The sequence below is a fragment of the Trachinotus anak genome, unplaced genomic scaffold (genome assembly GCF_046630095.1).
Source record: "Trachinotus anak isolate AG129_WGS33_773 ecotype Australia unplaced genomic scaffold, CSIRO_AGI_Tana_v1 ptg000012l, whole genome shotgun sequence".
In the NCBI taxonomy this organism is placed as follows: Eukaryota; Metazoa; Chordata; class Actinopteri; order Carangiformes; family Carangidae; genus Trachinotus; species Trachinotus anak.
In genome coordinates, this window is record NW_027273863.1 from 14,274,597 (window position 1) to 14,295,427 (window position 20,831).

The 20,831-nt window shown below is 38.9% G+C and overlaps 2 protein-coding genes across 5 annotated transcripts in view; both read left to right on the plus strand.

Annotated features, from left to right (window-relative positions):
• The window catches only part of LOC139629110 (pre-B-cell leukemia transcription factor 1-like), a 47,921-nt gene extending 39,011 nt beyond the window's left edge, over positions 1–8,910 (plus strand). Inside the window, exons 6-9 of one of the 4 annotated variants that reach the window (XM_071491500.1) lie at positions 848–1,007; positions 1,960–2,072; positions 3,318–3,416; positions 6,965–8,910. In XM_071491500.1, the coding sequence (XP_071347601.1) occupies positions 848–1,007; positions 1,960–2,072; positions 3,318–3,416; positions 6,965–7,057 (465 nt within the window). In that variant the 3' untranslated portion in view covers positions 7,058–8,910. The remainder of the gene's footprint in view (positions 1–847; positions 1,008–1,959; positions 2,073–3,317; positions 3,417–6,964) is intronic. The other 3 variants (XM_071491502.1, XR_011692906.1, XM_071491503.1) reach the window with 3 other exon arrangements.
• A 2,821-nt stretch (positions 8,911–11,731) lies between these two features.
• Positions 11,732–20,095, plus strand: prtfdc1b (phosphoribosyl transferase domain containing 1b). Its single transcript, XM_071491505.1, has 9 exons — positions 11,732–11,852; positions 12,090–12,196; positions 13,220–13,403; positions 13,954–14,019; positions 16,709–16,726; positions 18,167–18,249; positions 18,475–18,521; positions 18,666–18,742; positions 18,873–20,095. The coding sequence occupies exons 1-9, from the start codon at positions 11,805–11,807 to the stop codon at positions 18,918–18,920; spliced, it is 678 nt and encodes a 225-aa protein (XP_071347606.1). The 5' UTR covers positions 11,732–11,804; the 3' UTR covers positions 18,921–20,095.
• Positions 20,096–20,831: the final 736 nt, after the last annotated feature.

Genomic DNA, 20,831 nt, shown 5'->3' on the forward strand with positions numbered 1-20,831 from the left:
TTAACACTATAGTGGGTTGTAGTGAGGTTTAGCAATAACAGTGCTGTGCTTGTGGCTAATATCTGAACAGCGTACCCTACAGCAGATTGTGAATCATTTGATGCCAAGTATTAATAACAATGAACAAGTTAGTAGTATGCTAACTTAATTAGAGCTCTTATAATCACTTGATGCCAAACCTTGTTATATGCTCTATGTGTATTTTTATAATCTATAATATTCTATATTATACTATATTATTAGAATATTCTATTTATATATCTATTAATAATTTTTCAAATTATTATGGATGCTTATTTTTTTTAAGTTTGATTATGGGTGGTTCAGTCCTAGCAGCCACTCACATAAAGTCTTAACCATATGTGTGTGATAATTGTCATCCTGACAGAGATCAATGTAAGAGGTTATCTGTATAAGATTCAATAATCAGCATATTAAAGTGATCTCCATTGTATTTTTGTGCTTCAACAACAGGAGTATTATACAAAAAGTAAAATAAGAGATTTTTAAAGAGCACACAATAAAAACTAATAATAATTAGCCATGTGCAGAAGGTGTATATGCAGACTGCAATGATTCAGAGTTTGCTAGGCACATACTGTATCTGTGTGGAAGTACAAATGTGTCATAGCAGTCACAAAAGCTGGTGCTAAAAGGTGGTGCGCTAACTGGTGTGCTAATTGAATCACAATCTATGTATAGGCTGGGTGTTGATATTTAACACTCCACAAAAGGTGTCATCAAAATGTATTCCTGTAGTATGTCTTTTGTTGGCTTCCTTGCATAGATATCAGCTTTAATTAATTATAATTCAGCCGCTGAATCTTGTCGCTGATTGTCTCGTCAGGTATCAAACTGGTTCGGGAACAAGAGAATCCGATACAAGAAAAATATCGGCAAGTTTCAAGAAGAGGCCAACATGTATGCAGCAAGGACTGCGGTCAATGCAACCAGCGTGTCTGCCCATGGCAGTCAGGCAAACTCCCCATCAACTCCCAATTCAGCAGGTGAGCTTCAAACCCTGGTTAAAAAACATTCAGGTGCATCATCAGAAGCTCTGTGGATCAGTTAATTTTTTTTTCTTTGATGCCAGAAGACGTAGAAGCACAACAAAGAGATGCTCTCATACCTGAGCCACGGCTCAAGAATTCAGTCTCTGGTGCTGTTTCAATTAGACTAACAGAAGGCCCCTCCTCTCCTTAACTAACCCAGTTATATGGTATGGCTTTCTTGCTTTTTCTTCTTCCATTTTTTCTCTTTCTTCTCTGCCTTCGCTGTCTCTCTCACTCATTTTCTTTCTCTCTCTCTCTCTTTCCCTTTCTCCCTCTCTCTGTTATTGACCTCTTGGTCTTGTGGACGTTAATTTTTCCTGCCTCTTGTCCGGTTGACCTCGTGCATGCCATTAAGCTGCTCAGAGGGCAAGCGGAGTCTTTTGTCATATAGAGACTTCGCAACTGTATTGGATTAGGACCGGGTGTTGAAATCAAGTTACGCGATGGTCTCTTTACATCTGGGGAGCTGGGGTCCATTAAAGGACGAAGACAATTCTTTGGGTCTTCCTGCAGATCAATTATTACTTCCTTAATGAAACACTAGCAGCACGGACATTTAACAACAATATAATCCATAAACCCTCTTTTAAATGGACTTAAACAGTTTTGTGATGATTTTCTGCCTTATGGTTCTTGTTGGTTGATTTTTCCTTTTAAATTATGGTTCATTAATGTTGAAATGTGCACCTACAGCATCTGTAGCATGCAGGTTTGTAGGAAAAAGCCTTTTTCATGTTGCCTGCCACCCTCCTAAACTAACCCACTTAATGCACTTTTGCTAATGCATGATCATTTTAACTCCTTTTCTGTCCCTGTCTTCTTCCCTGTTACTTTCCCCTCTCTCTCCCTCTTCTCTTTGTCTATTCTCTTGCTCTCTTTCTTCTTCTCTGCCTCTGTGTATTCTCAGGTTCTGCTGGCTCTTTTAACATATCAAACTCCGGAGACTTGTTCATGAGTGTGCAGTCCCTCAATGGGGACTCGTACCAAGGGGGGCAGGTTGGGGCCAACATACAATCCCAGGTAGGCGCCTCTCTAAGTTTAGTGTCTGACATGACTTCAAAACCACACAAACTCTTGAGCTCACTTATGCTTTTGTTCAACCACTGACCAGTCTGTGGGTGAGGATGCACACAATAACTTGCCCTACACTGTGAAACAGAGGTTATACTTAGCCTGAAGCTTTACATTAATGTAGAAGCCATTGTCAACCCACAGTTGAGTAGACGACTGCAGACAGTTTTGGAAACGGTGCAACACTCATCAGCACTCCTGACAAGAGTTCACATAGCCACTGGTGCACTATAGCTCCGTGACCTTGCCCCAGTGGACAGTGATGACCAACGCAGTATTTCTGAGTGTTATAAGTCTCGCCATAGATTAAGGAATCACCACCCGCAGTTATATTTTCATTTAGTTTTAGTGCTTTCGGCATCATTTCTTTGTCCTTCCATCCCCGCTTTTCTATTCACATCAGCTCCCCAAATGCTTTAGGTTGTTCATGAATATGCAAATCAGACGACCATTATAGGAGGTAAAGAGGTCTTCAGGGTTGGCCTTAAATTATTGAAACTCATGTTCCTTTAAAAGGGTTATTTTTCTGATCATGTCAGAATGGCCTCACTCCCAGGGGTGTACAATTAAAAGAAGGCAAAAAAGAAAAGGGAAAGTGCAACTTTGACTAAACTGGCCTCTTGAGTAGAGTAGTCTGATTTGTCGTGTAATCGATATGGCAGGCTTGTTTTCATGCATCACCTGGCTTGGCTGCTCTGCATAAGCTACAAAGCAGTTTCCAGTGAATCTATGAAGACCATGTGAATAGCTGTATTACAATAATAACCTTTATAACCAAATAATGTAAGATGTGACCTCAGTTACAACCATGTCAGGTAAACATGTGTCAAATTGTGTAACGTCTCATCAGAGTGTTTGCTCCAGTGTCATCTTGTAAGTAGTGTGCAGCTACATTTAGGACAATGAGCTGCAAAGTGTTGTGTTTAATGTCTGATTTTGATGTATTATTTCACTACAACTAGTAATGCATTCATAATTAGTTCTTGTCCTTTTTCTTTTATTTTTGTCCTTTTGCAATGTCTGTTATCAAGCTTGTAGTAGCAGCCAAATCACTCTGATTCGCTGTTTGTAACCTTTTCTTGTTTATGGTACCCTTTTACTATCAGACTGACCTTTCCTTTGTGCATGGCTGTCTTTGTTATCCAGAGCTTTTGTCTGACCAGGCCTTTTGTCTGTGTGTCCCCGCTGTTCCAGGTGGATACCCTTCGCCATGTTATCAGCCAGACCGGAGGATACAGTGACAGCCTCGCAGCCAGCCAGATGTACAGTCCACAGGGCATCAACGTAAGACCTGTAAACAATCTCCTTCTGTCCTCCTCAATGTTTTCTTTGCTGTCTTACCTTGCAACGATTCCCCAGTTGCAGGACGTGTATAATATTGTGTCATTCTGTATGCACGCTGGGATGCCACTTAGCAGAGTTTGCCAGGCTTGGGCTGTTGTCCAGCCAGTTGCCCCCCTGCTCCAGTCGTGCCCTAGGTGGCAGGCAATGAGGCAGCTACCAGGCTGAGTAGCTGGACACGCTCCTAGTGTGTCGGAGGATATTAACGTTAGCGAGGCACCTGCAGTCGACAGGAACAAGGACACAGGTGTCATCCTCCCTCCCAACGCTGCTCTCACACTGGCACCATAGGACAAGTCATACTTCTCATCCCCTCCAAGACTGGCTTCACGGAAAAAAGTTCCCAGTTGCTAATTCTTAAAATAACTCTAGCTAGCTAGCTTGTCAAAGGCTGGGACACTTTTCTAGGTCTCCTTGCTAGGGCTGGGCTGGGCAGGGTGGGACAGGCAACACTGGAGGCAGTGTGTTAGCATGTAGATCCATAGCGACAGGCTGGGCAGGGCTGAACAGAATCAATACGACAGTCACAGGGACAGAAAGAGCGGGGCTTTGGGCTAACAGTCCAAGCACATTGGTCAGATCATTCATCCACAGGAACAGCGACACTGACAGCCAAGCCTGCAACACCCCTTGTGCTAAAATAAGAATGGATGCATCAAGTCAGTTGCAACATGCAACAGGCTCAACTTGAAATAGGTGTTCAATACACTGTGCTGGTGTGTTAGACTGTGGGACTAAATAAAGTAGGCAAAATATTTTTATGAAATGTGCAAAAACCAAGACTACGTTCCAAACTAAGCGTTAGTAGGGATTTGGGCTTGGCATTAAATCAAATGTATTGAATTACCAACATTATGAATCAGTTGCAAATCTCCAGCAACAGGTTGCCTCTCATTTTATAAGCTTTACATTGGGGTCACAGAACTAAGCATCCAATTTTCCAAAAAATAAAAAAAAACATTTGAGCTTTAAATAAATAAATAAAGATTTAAAAAAAATAAAAAATTTAAGTAATTTTGGTCATTTAACAGACCGTTTTGTTGCTCTGAAAGAATCATCAGGATTAGAGATTCTTACAACCATCTAGATGCACGATTTACCCATTAACAAAAAATAATCCATAATATCATTTATGTTGATATATAAACATATATATACATGTTCACAGTGCTTTTTATTGTATTTTTACATTTTAATGTAATGTAATGTACATGTTATGTTAATGTTCATGTAATCTTTCATGTCAAATAATCCCAATTGTATACTGAGCACTAATATTAACTAATATTTTGGTCATGTTAAAACAAAGGGCATAGTGTAATATCCAGCTTCTTCAATTAAGAATACAGCAGCATCTTGAGAACCAGGCAAAAAAAAAAATTATTTTCCCACAAAGAGAATATTTTTTATATGGTAAGAAGAGTCTTTGAGGACTCGAATGTAATCGTTATAAATGAGAGAACAGTAAAGATGAGGCTAATGAATTTCCTACTAATCCATTTTTACTATTAATCTATAATTTGTCAGTAACAAATTGTCTGAATTTCTATAATTAAACTAAAAATAGCTACAACAACCAGTGGTATATGACCAGAAGGCTAAATCAAGTCTGGGTTTCTGAGCGGTTTCACTGTTAAACTGAAAAGAGAAATAAGCCACTGTGAAAAATTAAAATATCAAGCAGTGATGTATTAAAGAAAATACTTTACACTTGTCGCTGTACTACAAAATGTAAAAGTTTATTGGGAAATAGATTTTAGGCCACGTCATGCAGTAGGAATATTTAACCCTTCATGATTCAATTTCAATGTAAACAATGATAATAACACACTTCAAACAAAAATTTCAAGGAGCCCAGATGATATTTTTTTCTTTCTAAGATCTACTGACTGAACTCTCGTGGTTCACCTCTCCTTCTTTATCACTGAACAGCAATTACACCCCCCAAATTGCTGGTGGGTGTTGTCTCTCTCAGAGGCTGGAAATGTTTGAATAAGAATAAGATGACAGACAGTCTTTACACGAAATAACAGGGTTTGGAAATAAGAGGCTGCCAAAGCACATTCCCAGCTCTCACTAATAGCGTGGAAATTGCAATTAATGGCCTTAATGGTCTTTAGTCAACCTTTTATCATGATTTGAGAAGCCTTCCATTTTAAAGAGCTATTTTTTATTGTGATAATTTATTCTTTTATCAACCATCTCTGGGGTATATTCTGAGATATATGAAAGGTCTGCGTTTTCTGTGTGTCATCTCTTCTGTTTATCTCACATTATGTCAGCCGTTGCCGTTTGGAGGGAGAAGTGAAGGAAGTGGCACAAGAATATTTTTTAATGAACAGTCTCATGAAAAAAGAGTGTTTTGTCAGTTTTTAGTGTTGACTGTTAAAGAAGCTGTTGGACATCACTGCTGTTGGAGTAGAAGCCTGGTAGCTTTCATATTTGCATTTACGTGGTCTCATTTTACTTTAAGGGACTAAATAAATATACTGAGTGTGACCCCAATCTGAATTTTAAGCAATTTTTCTACAGTCGGAATATTTAAAAAAAAAAAACATACATGCTGCATCACATGACCACAGTGATATATCTGCTCTAGGTAATTTTAAAGGAATAGTGTGACATTTTGAGAAATAATTCACTTATTCACTTTCTTGAGAGTTAAAGAGAGAAGATAAATACCACTATGTCCATGACATATAAAGCAAGAGCCAGGAGACACTTAGCTTGGCTCAGTCCACAGGTTAAAAAAATATGCTTACCAAACACCTAAAGATCACTAATATTTTGTTTGTTCTGTTCACACAAAAGAGTCTTGTCATCAATATCAGGTTTATCAAACAAATGAGATATGACATGCTAAATAAGATTTCTTTAAATTTTGGGCAGAGCTTTCCCACATTTCTTTCAGTCTCTATGCTAAGCTCAACTCCTGGCTCCAGCCTCATATTTAGTGTGCAGACATTAGAGTGGTATCAAACCTCTCAACTATCCCAAGAATTTTCCCAAAAGGTTGAGCTGTTCCTTCAATTAATGGTGATATTCTATAAAAAATAACTCAGTATTGTCCTGACACCACAGGACACTGATGTTTATAGCAATGTAATTTAAAAATGAGTAAATAGTGTATTTGTTGGTGACTATTTTCAGTCATGGATTGATATGCATTTGGTGCTCTTGTGAGGATTTACAGCAGTGACAGTGTATGAGGGATTGATTCAGATAAACTACAGTGCTCATGTTTACCGTAATGTAGGAATTGTACGGTTCATGAATGTGTTTTTTAAGTTTTTGGGGCAACAGTGGAATGTGGCACAGAGGAATAAGATATACTGGGCTTTGGTTGCACAGGCAACTCTGTCATTGTTGGATTTCCATGTGATTTGTATGAAACAGTATTAATAATTTATCATTAAAGAGACTTCTATGTGCACTCTCTATACATACATACACTGTTAGCAGTAGCATCAGGCTAATCATTTCCTGTCTTACCTCCACAGACAAACGGTGGCTGGCAAGATGCTCCGACTCCTTCGTCAGTGACATCGCCCACAGAAGGACCCGGAAGCGTTCATTCGGATACTTCCAACTGAATATATCCATCTCTACACCTCATCCACACACACACACACACACACACATACACACAAAAAAACATGGACTGACCTTGCTATTCACAGTATTAAATAAAGGAATTCACTGTCTCGAAGTTTGGAGAGTTACTGTGAAATCCTAACTAAAGAAAATAAATAATATTTCCTCTGCTTATAACGTTGGACATTTGGGATACAAACAAAGAGTTTCACAATAAAAATCTAAACAAAACCGCGAACAATGGCAACATTTGTACAGATTTCACATTATATTCAGAGGGCTGGGGTTACTTATTCACTCGTAATGTTTTCACTCATGATGAAATGATATGATAAAGTAATGAAAATCAAATCATTGGTTTTAACTGAAAATACTTCATTCTACCTCTCAGCCACTAAAAAAAAGTAGAAAAAATGTCAGCGACCATTATTTGTTTTGTAAAAATGAAACTTTTGTCTTTGCAAACAAGAGGCACATCTTCTTACTTACATTTTGTTGTCTCTCACCTATTCTATGGTACGCCATTTAGACTTAAATATTGCTCAGTTGTTTACAATGTGTGCTTGATAAAGGTATGTTCATCTTCCCCTCTGTCTCTGACAAATCAAAACAGAGTTCTGTCAGGAGATTTTACCTCTAAGGTAACCCTGTGAAGTATGTTATCTGTAAAACAATAAATAAATACTTGTCATCAAATCGGACAAGCTTGACATCATTCATTAAGACGGAGGATATATCAACTTTAAACCTATTATTTTACACCATGTTGGTTTTGGTTCTGCAGCATATTGGTAGAGTGACTGTCACCGAACTGCAATGAGAAAAACAGGAATTTTGTCTTTTTCTGTTTTTAATTTACTTGAATCCTTCCTTAATCCATTGTTTTCCACCATTACCACTGCAGATGAAACGTTTTTGACAATGCCAAAATGCTGATGTAACCAAAACAAGTCTTTCAAGAAAAGTGTGTCAACATGAAGCCAGTTTTAAGATATTATTTCATCACATATGTGCAACATTGTTTCTTTTCCCATTCATTTAAATCACCATCCTTTGTCATTTAGCTCTGGTGCTACATTCAAGTGAATGATACTGTCTCACTGAAAGAAATATGAGAAGAAATATCACTTTCTACACAAAAGAAAGTTTGTCAAGGACATCTGTAACTAAGTTTGTTTTTCAGTACATGAACCACAATCCACTTAAACAGGGAAGTCATTATGTTAATAGAGTTTTACGTGCTTACACAGTGGATCCTGTAGCATGGAGCCACTGATCATCGCCATGAAAGAAGCATCTGGATGCACCTGAACTGCTGCTCAGCTGAGGACACTTGTAAATGTAAAGATAATGTTACGTTCCACATTTTGTTGAATCGTGTCCTCTTCTGGGCATTAATTTACTTATAAATCAATATGTTATTCTGCTGGTACTGCTTTAGTTACCCTAGACTTGACACCAAAACAAATGTAGACATTTGAATTCAAGCTTGTCTCAGTACTATCAGACTGATTTTTTTTCAGTATCAAACATTTATGAAGATTGTAAATGTTAACCATTAAGCACTAAAAAAGGGACAAGTCATTATGTCGAATAATGTGTTTTCTGAGCAGTCTAACCTTGTTTATAGACACTTTTTATGTTGTGTGGCCTATTTGTTTTTTGTATTTTGTTGTTTTTTTTTTTTTTGTTTTTTTTATTGTTATGCTTAATGTAGGCTATTACTTTATGCTTTCCTACTCTCGTGAATTAGCTCATGAACTTTCAACATGTGTTTGTGTGCACCATTGTGCTTGACTTGCTTTGTTGGAAAGGGTTTTCAACACATTAAAAATGATATGTCATACAGAGAGACCATACATCAGCAGAGTTTTTTTTTACTGTGGACTTTACAAGAGAGCAAAGACTCACCATCACACGAACACATCAATGGCACGACGGTAACCATCACTGTAGTGATAGCTGAAAGTCAATCAAGGTCAGTGACTGCCGGCAGACATCGCCCCCTTTTACGGCTGTGCGTGTTTCTCACTTCCATTATGGCTCCTGTCCAGCATACTAGTGTAGCCTACATGCACTGAGACAAACACGTAAAGACACATCCATGCACATTTTGTTAAAATCAGGCTTAGGTTACATTGAAAAGACTTTGTCTTTTGCAACATCTCCAACACCCAAAGAAAGAAAAAAGAAAGTGAGTCACTTAAACAGTGTTAGTCCATTTTTTTTTGTGTGTGTTGACTGTTAAAGTAGCAAACAGACATCACTGTTTTTGATTTTTGTTTTCTCTTTGATAGGGAGGATTGCCAACTTTCCCAATTGCATTAAAGATTTTGGACTTCATGGGGTCTTTTTTTATTTTTAGTTTAACTAACAATTAAATCTACTCAAAACCACCTCCATCTGAAACTGAGGTGTTTTTTTACATTCTGAATATTGCTATAAAACATTACATTCAGCAGCACATGGCCATAGTGACATATTCCCCCACTTAATAATTTTATGCAATTTTTTTTTATGTATTAACGCTGGTGATTATTATTATATAAATATCATTGTCAACAAATCCCACAAAAAGACCCAAACAAAAATTGCGTTCGTCTGTCTCTCAACACTTCCAGACTCTGTTTATAGCATTCAGACCCAACCCTATTCATTCCTCTTTTTTTTTTGCTCTAACAAGCTTAAATAGTTCATTTGGTGCTCTTGTGAGTATTTCTTGCAGCCGGATGGTGTATGTGGGATTGATTCAAAATAAGCTACAGTGCCATTATTCTTGGTAATGAGGGAACATGTTGCCCAGTGTGACTGTGGGTCATTGATGTGTTTTTAACAGTTTTTGGTCAACATTGGAGGTCTATGGCACAGAGGAATAATTGTGCATACACAAAAGGAAAAAAGAAAGAAAATGTATTTAGGTCTTTTTACACTTTGGTTTAGCTGGGGTTTTTTTTTCAAATATCAAAATCTGATAGAAAAGAAGAAGAATGGTCTGTCCTTGTGAGATCCTCTGCTCAAATACTGCAAACGACACCCCTGACGTTATCTGGCTGGACAGTTACATGTCTGACAGAATTACTTTCACAGCAAGTGAATATTCATAATTGGACAAACAACAGGGGCGAGGGTATAAGGGAGCAGTTGGCGGTAAAGTCTGCGGACGGTCACAGGCCTTGACTGTTGAGCGAGTGTGAAATGCCAAAGCCAGACTGCTCCCCTGCACCCTGAGGGCAGCGAAGGAGCCTGCCTGCTCTCACCAACAGAGAGGGCATCAAAAACAATCTGACAAGACTTCATCTAAAAACATCGTCTGGCTTGTGCAGCATTTCTCAGTGATCATCGCAGCATCAAGCCTGCTGCGTTATCATGCAAAACAAAAACATCTTTTGAAATAAGTTGTACAGAGAATGATAACTGCTTTCAAAAAAAAAAAAAAAAAAATCATGCAGTGTGGTTACAACACCTCCTCACTCCTCTGAGGTGATGGCACTGTGCAGGCTGATTGAAATCTAATGTTGCTGTTGACATCTGCCTCCCCAGCTGTCATTGTACCACTGTTTATAATTACAGCTGCCGTGGAGGAACACGGGTGGGTGGCCCAGACACCTTGCCCCCCCTTCTCAACAGAGCCCAGCAGACTGCTCTAATGTGCAGTGACACAACAGCCCAGACCCTGCTGCTGCTGCTGCTGCTGCTGCTGCTGCTGCTGCCGGACTAACTGACCACACGAGTCCCTGGGTGGTTCATCCAGAATTCACTCATTCACACACTGTCACACAGATACAGATTATGTTGTGCATGTGAGACCGGGTGTGGCATCTAGGTCTCTTAAATTACAGGCCTGTTGCTCTTGTTTTGGAGGACAAGATGCAACAATGTTTGAAGATGGTCACATGGGTCTGTAAGTCAGAAATATGGAAATATGGAAACATTGCACGAAAGTAGGACGAAAATGATTTGATCAGAACAAAAGCAGTGTACAGAAAGGCCAAGAGGTGTCTGTCTCTCTCCACAAGATGGCGACGTTAAGACGTTTGTGAAAAACCTTGTGACAAAGTTGGTATTTAAATTAAAGTGGGAAGTGTAAGTTCATGTGTGTGTGTGTGTGTGTGTGTGTGAGAGAGAGAGAGAGTTCATGGTGCAGATAAGTCTCATTCTGACACTATGAGATGGTCCCTGTCCTTCACTGAACGTGTCCTCACGTTAAAGTCTGAGGACACAGTTTTGAGGTACTTATGGACATCTTTACGTCTCTTATACTACATTTCAGAGGGAAATGGTGCTTTTTATTCTGCTTCACGTTTTGACTGTGAGTAGCAGGTGTATATTAAGATTTTGCAAATGAAACATGTTAGCTTATAAAAAAGACTTATTATGGATTTAGCAACTCACCCCCCCCCCCCCCCCCCTTTGTCCCCAGTGCCCCCTGAGCGACCATTAAAGTGAGGGCCGCCTTCTCAGCAGCAGCAGCCCTGTGCAAACTGACATGTTGTGTTGTGTTGTGTTGTGTTGTGTTGTGTTGTGTTGTGTTGTGTTGTGTTGTGTTGTAGCGCCCCTGGCGGCACACAAGGAGGGGTTCAAACAGTTTGGTGGTAACAGGGGACATTCCTCCACCACGATGCTCCTCCTCCCTCCTCACGGTGCCCGGTCCTCCTGAAAGCTTGCTGCACCACTTTTCCTGAGCCAGGAGTCCCCCCCCCCCCTCCCCTCTTTTTTGTGTGTGTGTGTGTGTCGGCGGTGAACAACATGGCAGACGATGCCGTCCAATCCGTGGGAAGAAGCGGCGGGATTGTGGTAATTCAATCAAAAGTCAAGTGCACAAGGGAAAAGTTTACTCGTTCGCGGGTGCATGTAGGCTCAGGCGTTGCGCAATCGGACAACATTGCGCACCTCAAAGAAGGATTTACTACAGAGTCACATGGGTCTCTCAGGCCGATCCGGTGCAGCCGGGAAGCTCGCAATTTAGAAATAAACTCATGTCTGGTGTTTGTCGCTGCAAGGTAATGTTTGCGTTTATCTTTTCTTCCTCAGATTAACGATGACTGGCCAGGCTACAGTTTAGACCTCTTCAGCTACCCAGCTCACTACTCCGGAGATTTAGACTGTGTCATCATTCCGCATGGCGTGATAATGGACAGGTACAGCACAAAACTAACCAAGAACAATCCCAAAGTCCTGCTGTTTAACAAATACTGTTGTAAGAACTGTTCGTGGCTTTTAGCGGAAGATTAAGGGGTTTTGGTATATCCTCTAAAAGATGATTATTGTAAAGCTGAAACAGACCCACAAAATAAACAACACCTCACAAACGGACCATGTAATAACATTATGAGAGTGCTGTGTCACACAGTCCCCAATATCTAATGTAATTTGTAGAAATTTGAATGGGAATCTGAATCAGTCATGGTCTCCATCTCATAGACAAAGTGGCATTCAATCAAGTGCTACATAGGGCTTGGTGAGAAAAGAGAAATCAATATGAAGATATCAATACTGTGACCTATAATGGACATGTTTGCCTGATCACATATGATCAAATCAAAGTCTAAAGCAATGAACTGTGAAAAAAATGAATTGTAAAACAAAAACAACTCATTTCTTATTTAGAAATGCTCAGGTCTTATTTTCATTATTAACTGATTGATTATTGTTAATTATTTTCTTGATTGATCGATTTGTTGTTTTGACTATGGAATGTCAGAAAATAGGGAAAATACCATTTATTAATTGCCAGTTTGCCACATTCCAACGTGACATCCTCAAATGTCTGTTTGTCTGACAAAACAAGCCTAAAATCTTATCATACAAGAAAAAAGTAGCTGATGATTCAATTTTCTGTTGAACAACTAATTGTTACTGATCTACTCAGAATGATTCATTAGCTCTAAGAAAAATGTTCAAAAATGCTCTGTCTTGCATTGATTTTTAAAAAATGCTTTAATTTCCTAAAACCTATGACCCAACCTTCCACCAAACTTCATTGAAATTTGTTGTATATTTTGTTGATATGTTTTTCACATATCATGCTATCTTATAAGCAGATAAGCAGGAGTGCAAACATGGGAGACGTAACCGTCACTTATTTTTCTGCACAGACAGACCACAGATTTTCTTTAGTGTTAAAGAGGAAATTCACTTTTTTTTTTTAACGTTGTTTGCAGGACAGAGCGCCTTGCGCGAAACATCATGGATGACTTGGGGGACCATGACATCGTGGTGCTTTGCGTGCTTAAAGGAGGATACCAGTTCTGTGCCGACCTGGTGGACAGGATCAAGGCTCTTAGCCGCAATTCCAATCGCACAATCCCTATGAGGGTCCACTTCATCCGTCTCAAGAGCTACCTGGTGAGCCTCTGCCCACTGCTATAGCCAAAGCACTCAGACGCCGACTGCTCGACTTAGGTGGCGTGTGTGAAAATGGAGAGGCACCCTTCATGCTAAAGATCATGAAGAGTCCCATGACTTAGTCAGAGGATGTGTGTGCTATATTTTACACAACATTATGACAGTGGTATCTTTGTGTAACTTTGCCTTGAACGTGCTGTTTTCATGTGGCCACCACAGCCACGGCAGAGAAGAAAAACAGAGCCACGGACTTTAAAATGAGTACTCCGATGACAGCATGTGTACACTTTGACCTGAGAGTCATAATTTGGTTCATAGAGATGATACCAGAAATATTAGGGAAAAGCAAAATAATGTAGTTTCATCAAATCATGTGCTTTACCTTTCTAACTGACATGGTATTAAAGTAGGAGACACTTCCTTTAGATTGGGAATCGGTCTACATGTTTCCGTATTTGGTATTCTTCACTGGTATTATTGCAACTTTGTCTAACACATCAAAACATTAAGGAAAAAAATCCACGTTTCTCTTGGCTCGTTATTTTCCCAGAATGACCAGTCGACAGAGGATCTTCACATACTTGGAGCAGAGGATTTGTCTTTTTTAGCTGGAAAGGTAATAATTTTTCCAATCTGCATCATATGAAACAGCTTTTTTAATAAGAGAATAAGAACTGCATCTTAGTCCAATGAAACATCATCATGAGCTCCATTACTATAAAACTAACACACACAAATAGCAGAGAGAAGGTGGGCACTGAGAGATGGCAGCCTCAAGAGGGCAGCCTTGCCTGTAGTCTGCTGTCTCCCTCTCCATCCTGAGGAAATGGCTCAGTGCTTCCGTGAAGGAGATCAAAGATGGCAGTTTCTGACAAACGCAGCAGTGATCAGATACCAAACCTTGTAACAGAATTGTTTTAAGGCATCTTCCACTTTATCTCAGCGGAGGCAAAATGTAAAATCTGCGTAAATGGGCGGATATGCCAAGTTGCTATCAGAGTAGATCGGGAGGATGACAGTGGTCTAGTTGTCCCAGGCTCACTGTCCATCTGCTTGTCCTGTTATCATGTAATCAAAATCAGTACCTCGCTGAACTGAAAGGTGTGTCAGTGTTTATGTGAATGTGCTGGCTGTTCCCCATCTGTGATAGTGTGTAGTATTTACTAAAAGAGTCTCAGCGAGACAGTGTAGACCAGTGATGCTCGGGGGTCAAGAGATAAAATGAAGGTGTTGGAAATAACAACAACAAAATTCTCTTACACAGTGATCTTTTTTTCAGGCCTTTTTCTCAAAAACTTGCTTTTGCTGTATTTTACCTCTTTAGGCCACTAAGAACAACTCAAAAGAAGAAAAGAAAATCACTCTCTGACTAAATGTATCACAACTCATAGACATGTAAATTGTGACAAGGAGGAGAAAGCAGACTTAGATTCATATTTAGGGATCACAAAAACAAAAACCCCAAAACAAACATGAAGTGCAAAATTGAAGTGCAACATCTGCAGAGCACAAGACCCCAAACACTAGGGCTGCAGTAAGGATCATTTTCATAATTGATTAATCTGCCATTATTTTATCGAATAATAAATTGTTCTATGAAATAAATAAGATAATATACTTATATGCAGGGACATGAAATGTAAAAAATGCCCATCGCAACATCCTGTAGATCCAAGCTGACCTCTTGAAATTGCTAGTTTTGTTTGACAAACAGTTCAATACCCAAAAACCCTCACGACAGAGGAAGGCGGCAAATGCTTTGACACACTGCACCCAGAGAAAGTTTGGCCTTCTGGCTTGGAAAAAAAAAAAAGACTTAAATAATTAATCAAGTGTCAGACTAGTTAATGAGTTAGTTTTTTATTAGCACATATACAACAGCAGCCTGTACAACAGAATTCAAAACAACAGCAGTCTCCCGAATCAATCGATTGTTTTCGTTCTCATGAGCACAACTGTCACCTTGTGAGAGTGTGCAAATCTGTAGCTTGTTTACCGAGTGTGCACATTTTTCTCTCCACACATCTGTGCATCATCTGCATGTGTTTGTGCGTGCACAGGGATGAATTACTCGACCACTACTACAGAAATCATAAGTCAGTGAGTGTATTTGTAGGTAATATAAATCAGCTGATCTGAACAATGAACTCACAATGAAACACTCACCCACCCGCACACACACACACACACACACACACACACACACACACACACACACACACACACACACCCACCCACCCTGTAGCCAGGCGTGGCATGCCTGAAACATGAAAAGGATATGAGGTAGTAAGCTTGAGTCATTGCCGGCTGCTTTGCTCCCAGTATTTAAAGTGTGCTTGTGAAATCCCTGAGCTCCCTGTGATGTACAACTAAATTTAGTCGCCTGTTTAGAGCTGAATGCTGCGATGCTTTGCTGGAACAAGTAAACTAATTATGTGACAAAGAGTATATAACATAGTTCATGTTACACCTTCGCCTCCCTACAGTGTGGTGAACAGACAGTAGCTTCCTCTTTCTTGGACTTTAATTTATAGCTTACTCTTTTTTTATATTTCTCCAGGGTCTCCTGCACCCTGAATAAATGTGTAAGAATAATGAGGCCTAAACAAAGCATGACTACATGCTCGGCTGAATCCTTTGTTTGAGAAGTAGAGTAAAGTTCATACAGTTACATGGCAGTTAAAGTTTTTATTTATTTATTTATTTTTTATCTTGACCTATCTAAACCTAAGTGAAGCACAGATTGTGACTCCTCGTATAAATAGTGCCCAGTTGTCTCCAGTTGATTAGACAAACATTTGCAGAATTTCAGGTATTTCAGTGTGACATTCAACGCAGAACTGAAGGAACACAGATTTCCAGTCTGGATGAGGCTGACATTTTTCTGTTGTGTTCATTTCCTTGTGTAATCACCGATATCATAAAATGTAATAAAAGTCTCACTGATAGGGCTCTTGCTTTAATAAATGCAGCTGGGTATGGCCTCGGTTGATAGCCCGTGTTTCAACACTCCTCCCTTTACATATCTCCAAAGTAAGATGCTCATAGATGTTCATTTGTTTTTTATTGACTTCTCTGTTGCTGCACAACACAAAGCTTGCAGGACATGTATTTATTTTTACTTCAGATGTATAATTTGTTGCTGTTTAGATAATAAACTATGTACTTTTTTACATTTGCACATTATGGTGAAATGTGTGTGTTGCTGAAAACTACGGAAGACATTGTAGCTTTGTTATCTGTTTCTAACCAAGAATAATGATTTTCTTCTCCCCCTCTTCCCTCCCCAACATTACTCTCATAAGAACGTACTGGTTGTGGAGGTGAGTCAAACATGTTTTTGCTTCTCTATGTTTCCTCTTCACCAAATGGGCCTATTATATTTCTTGCCATGGTTGCCTATCCAGGTCAGAGGGAGCTGTTTAAAGTTTTTCATTTTTCTTCTTGAGTTCAACATGAGGAAACTTAATTGGCTGACCTATATTTGGGAAATAAGAGAACTGTTTTTTTCCAATATGATCACAAACTTTAGTCATGTAGAGGGAATAGGTTCACTGGGGAAAAAATGACATTTACAGGAAAGGAAATTGGTCATTCAGTAACAATAACTTACCGTATGTAGATGTCGCATGATTTAACATTTTGAAACTGCAGTCATTAGTCAGTGCTCAAACATCTGTGATGTGTCCTTGTTGACTATGGCTACTATTGCAATAAGTATTGCAATAAGGAATGTTGTATTTTCAAGTGACTATTGTCACAAGGGCTGGATGGTAGCTTTTATATTAACAATTACTACGTATAATGTGACAGCAATTGCTCATAGTGATGAACCCACAGGTCATTTTCACTCGACACTGCTATGGAACTTTTTAGCATCTTTCAGCTCATTGTTTTGGTTTCACAGGACTGTTTTGGTTCACTCTCACAGCGTCATTCTTGGTAGCAGGAGGCCGCTGATTTTAGCTAAAAAAAAACTCTGATACACTCTCTGCTACCTGCCCAGCACCAAACAGCAATGAGTAGCTGGTCAGAGCAGCCACGGAGATGAAGATATTTCCCTCAAGAACCTAAAGCAGAACTAAAAGAGAGCGAATATCAAACTCCAGTTCATCAGGTGACAGAGACATGGCTCCGAAATAATACAAAATCAGCTTTTTTGCTTTCGATGGAGGTATTAATGTATCTTAATTTGAATGAGCAACAACTACACATTAAAATTGGGGTTTTCTTAAAACCTTTTTTCCTTAAAAAAGAGAGCAACACTATTTCAGTGGGACATAGGGTAGAGCACAGGCTTACTAACTGGTTTCCAAAATGGTGACCATATATAGGACAGGTTTGTCAAACACAGGTAATCTGAAACAGCGGTGAAAATCTAACCTACCAAAATAAAACCTATTTTTATGCTGTTCATATCCGTTCAGTAAATGTTGAGTGTAAGAGTGTAAGGACAATCCACTCTATATGGAGGGCATGTTGATATATTTCTGTGGTTTCAGTCCACCACTATGTTTCCCTATTCCCGATACAAGATGGCGTTTTGGGTAAAACTCGACATGTTGGTTTTAAATTCCCTTTTTCTGTATTTTTTGGAGAATGCTCAGATAATTACGTAATGTGAGTGCAGTGTGACCAACTTCTTCCTTTTCACTTTTCACTTCTCCAGTGTGAGAATATGTTTTTTTTGTTTTCTTTGTCTCAATTTCCGCATTGGCATTCTCCTGCTTTCTCAGTCCAGTTTTTCTGTCTTTCCTTTACAGGCCATTGTAGGCACCGGAAAGACAATGAAAACTCTCCTGAAGCATGTTGAAGCCTTCAGGCCCAAAATGATTAAAGTAGCAGGGTAAGTTATGGCTGTAAAGACATCAGAACAAAAACCAGCCCAGTTGTACTGCTTTGTGAATCACTCAATATCCACCTCCAGTCTAGACAGAGAAAGAGAGACAAAGAGAGAATAAGCGAGGCAGGTTTGATGTGCAATTGTTTTAAAATGAATACTGCCCCTTGACATAACACAACAGGTAGGAATGGATATCACATAATAATGTCTGCCTGTGTTTTCCCCCAGATTGCTTGTGAAGAGAGTGCCACACAACTCAGCGTGTCTTCCTGACTGTATGTACTTGACCAGCCCTTTTATGTGTTTATGAGTCAGTGGTTCGTTCACATTTAAAACAATTGTTGCAGCTTGTTAGTCAGTGAGTCAGTGGGCTGTGGAAAATGCTTGCAAGTAATGGTGCTCTTTGTCTTTAATTTCAGATGTTGGCTTCGAGATACCCAATCGTTTTGTGGTTGGATATGCCTTAGACTACAATGAGTATTTTAGAGACCTGAATGTAAGTCGGTGCCTTTTTGATTTTAGACAACAGTGACTCACATTGAGCGTCTTGAGTGTTTTGCAATGAAGGTTGTAGAATTCGCTCTTATCCTCCATTTTGATTGTTGATTTTTTCCCTCAATTTTTAGCATATCTGTGTGATCAGCGAAAGTGGGAAGATGAAATACAAGATTTAAAGAGAGGACCGCAAAAGAGGTGACTGTCACACAGATGTCATCTCACAGCAAGGCCCAAGCATCCTCCTCGAGATGCCACATACTTACAACTGCTATCAGTGAAATTTGATCTCAAACGTCCCCATTTTGTCATAAGATTCCTCCTCTGAAACGTTTATCAGTTTTAGACAATGACAATAGCTGATTTTAGCAAAGTAAGTACATGTTTTACCGTGTTTTAAAGCTGCAACCTCATTTTTAGGTTTACAACACTGATTCACATGTTTAATATGGTGCTAGTACTGTATGCCTTAGTGTGCTTGTTTCCAACACAAATGCCATCACAGTCTGACTTCTTTTTGTATGCAATGTAAAGGGCTCGATAATCATGGCCTGTATGAATGTGATTTTTTTAGGTCAGTGTGTGACGAGTTAACGCTGGAAACTCAGTGTCACCTTTTTTTTTTTTTTTGTTGTCCTTTATTAGAAAGTTGGTGATATAACATTTTGTTTTCTCCACATTTCTTTTTGACCCTTCATTAGGTAGGTCTCCTGCTGTCACTTTTAATGCTCAGGGGCAAACAAAGTAGATCTCTAAACACTCTGCATTAACTACCTCTGATTTTCTAGTATTTGAGGTGTAGAAAGGTGCTCTGGGTAATTTCAATGTTTAATTTAAATAGTAGCAATAAAGTATCTCTTAACACTGCTATGTGTTCTAATACAAATGCACTGCATTCATTGCATTATTGTCACATTCACTATTAATTCACAATATGCATTTTTGCTTTTTTATAAAATTTGTTTAAAGTGGTTTCTTTGTGGAGTTCACAAGATTAAAAAAAAACCTTGTGTACATCATGTTTTTCTCAGGCCTACGATACACAAAGGAGGCCTCTGAGTCATTGAAACATGTTGAATAGAGTGTTTAAATCATTTCTTTTTATGTAAAGCATGTTTAATGGTATTACCGGGTATTACGCTGCTGGTATTTTGCACTGGTGATCCTGTTGTTACAGAGAACTGGCTCGTTCATAGACTCCTCAATTGTCCCTCAAAAACTCTTTTCTTAACTGGTTTGTGATTGTTTCTATCTTATTTGAAGACCAAAGCCACATCCTGAAACATCAGGTTACCATTGTGAGTTTAAAAAAACTTGGTTATGTGCAAATGAACTAGTAAAAGGAACAAAAGAGTTTGTTGTGTGGAGCTGCTGTGCTCTTTGTACACACCCGACATATGATTCTGAGTCTTTATGTAGGGCAAAACCGTTTTTCTCTTGGCTCCGAAGTCTGCCGGGGATCACAGTGACTTGACTCTCTGACCTTTTAAAGGAACTTAGCTCCAAGAATAATGTGTTGATGGAGTACTCCAAAGGGATTACATTATTACCATTTTACTTAATACTTTCTAACAGAGGTATTCAGATGTTTCACTTAGGTAAAGCAATACAACACTATAAAATTACTATATAACTTGTAAAAATCCTGCCTTTAAAATCTTATTTAATAAAAGTACACAAGTAACTTTAAATATAAAAAATAACAGGTAAGAAGAAAATTTGCTCCTGAAAATTCTATATTATTATATATTATTGGATTGTTATTACTGTAACAGTATAAGTACTGTTTTACTCTTGTAGCTCATTAGGTAGGGTTAATTTCCACTACTTTTAATAGTATTAAGTAGCTTAATTTATCATATTTTATGAGATGATCGTGGGGTTGTTTTGCAAAATCTGAACCTGCAAAGAAAATAACTACAGCCGTAAAGTTGGAACAAATGGAAGCATTCAAGTAAAGTACAAGTATCTCAGAATTGTACAAAGAGGTACAGTGGTTAAATGTAGGCAACTTTGTTTGTTTTTCCAGGCTTATATCCACAGTAGAGCCACTGAAAGTAGAACTTGCAGGACAGGACAGCTTTGTGAAA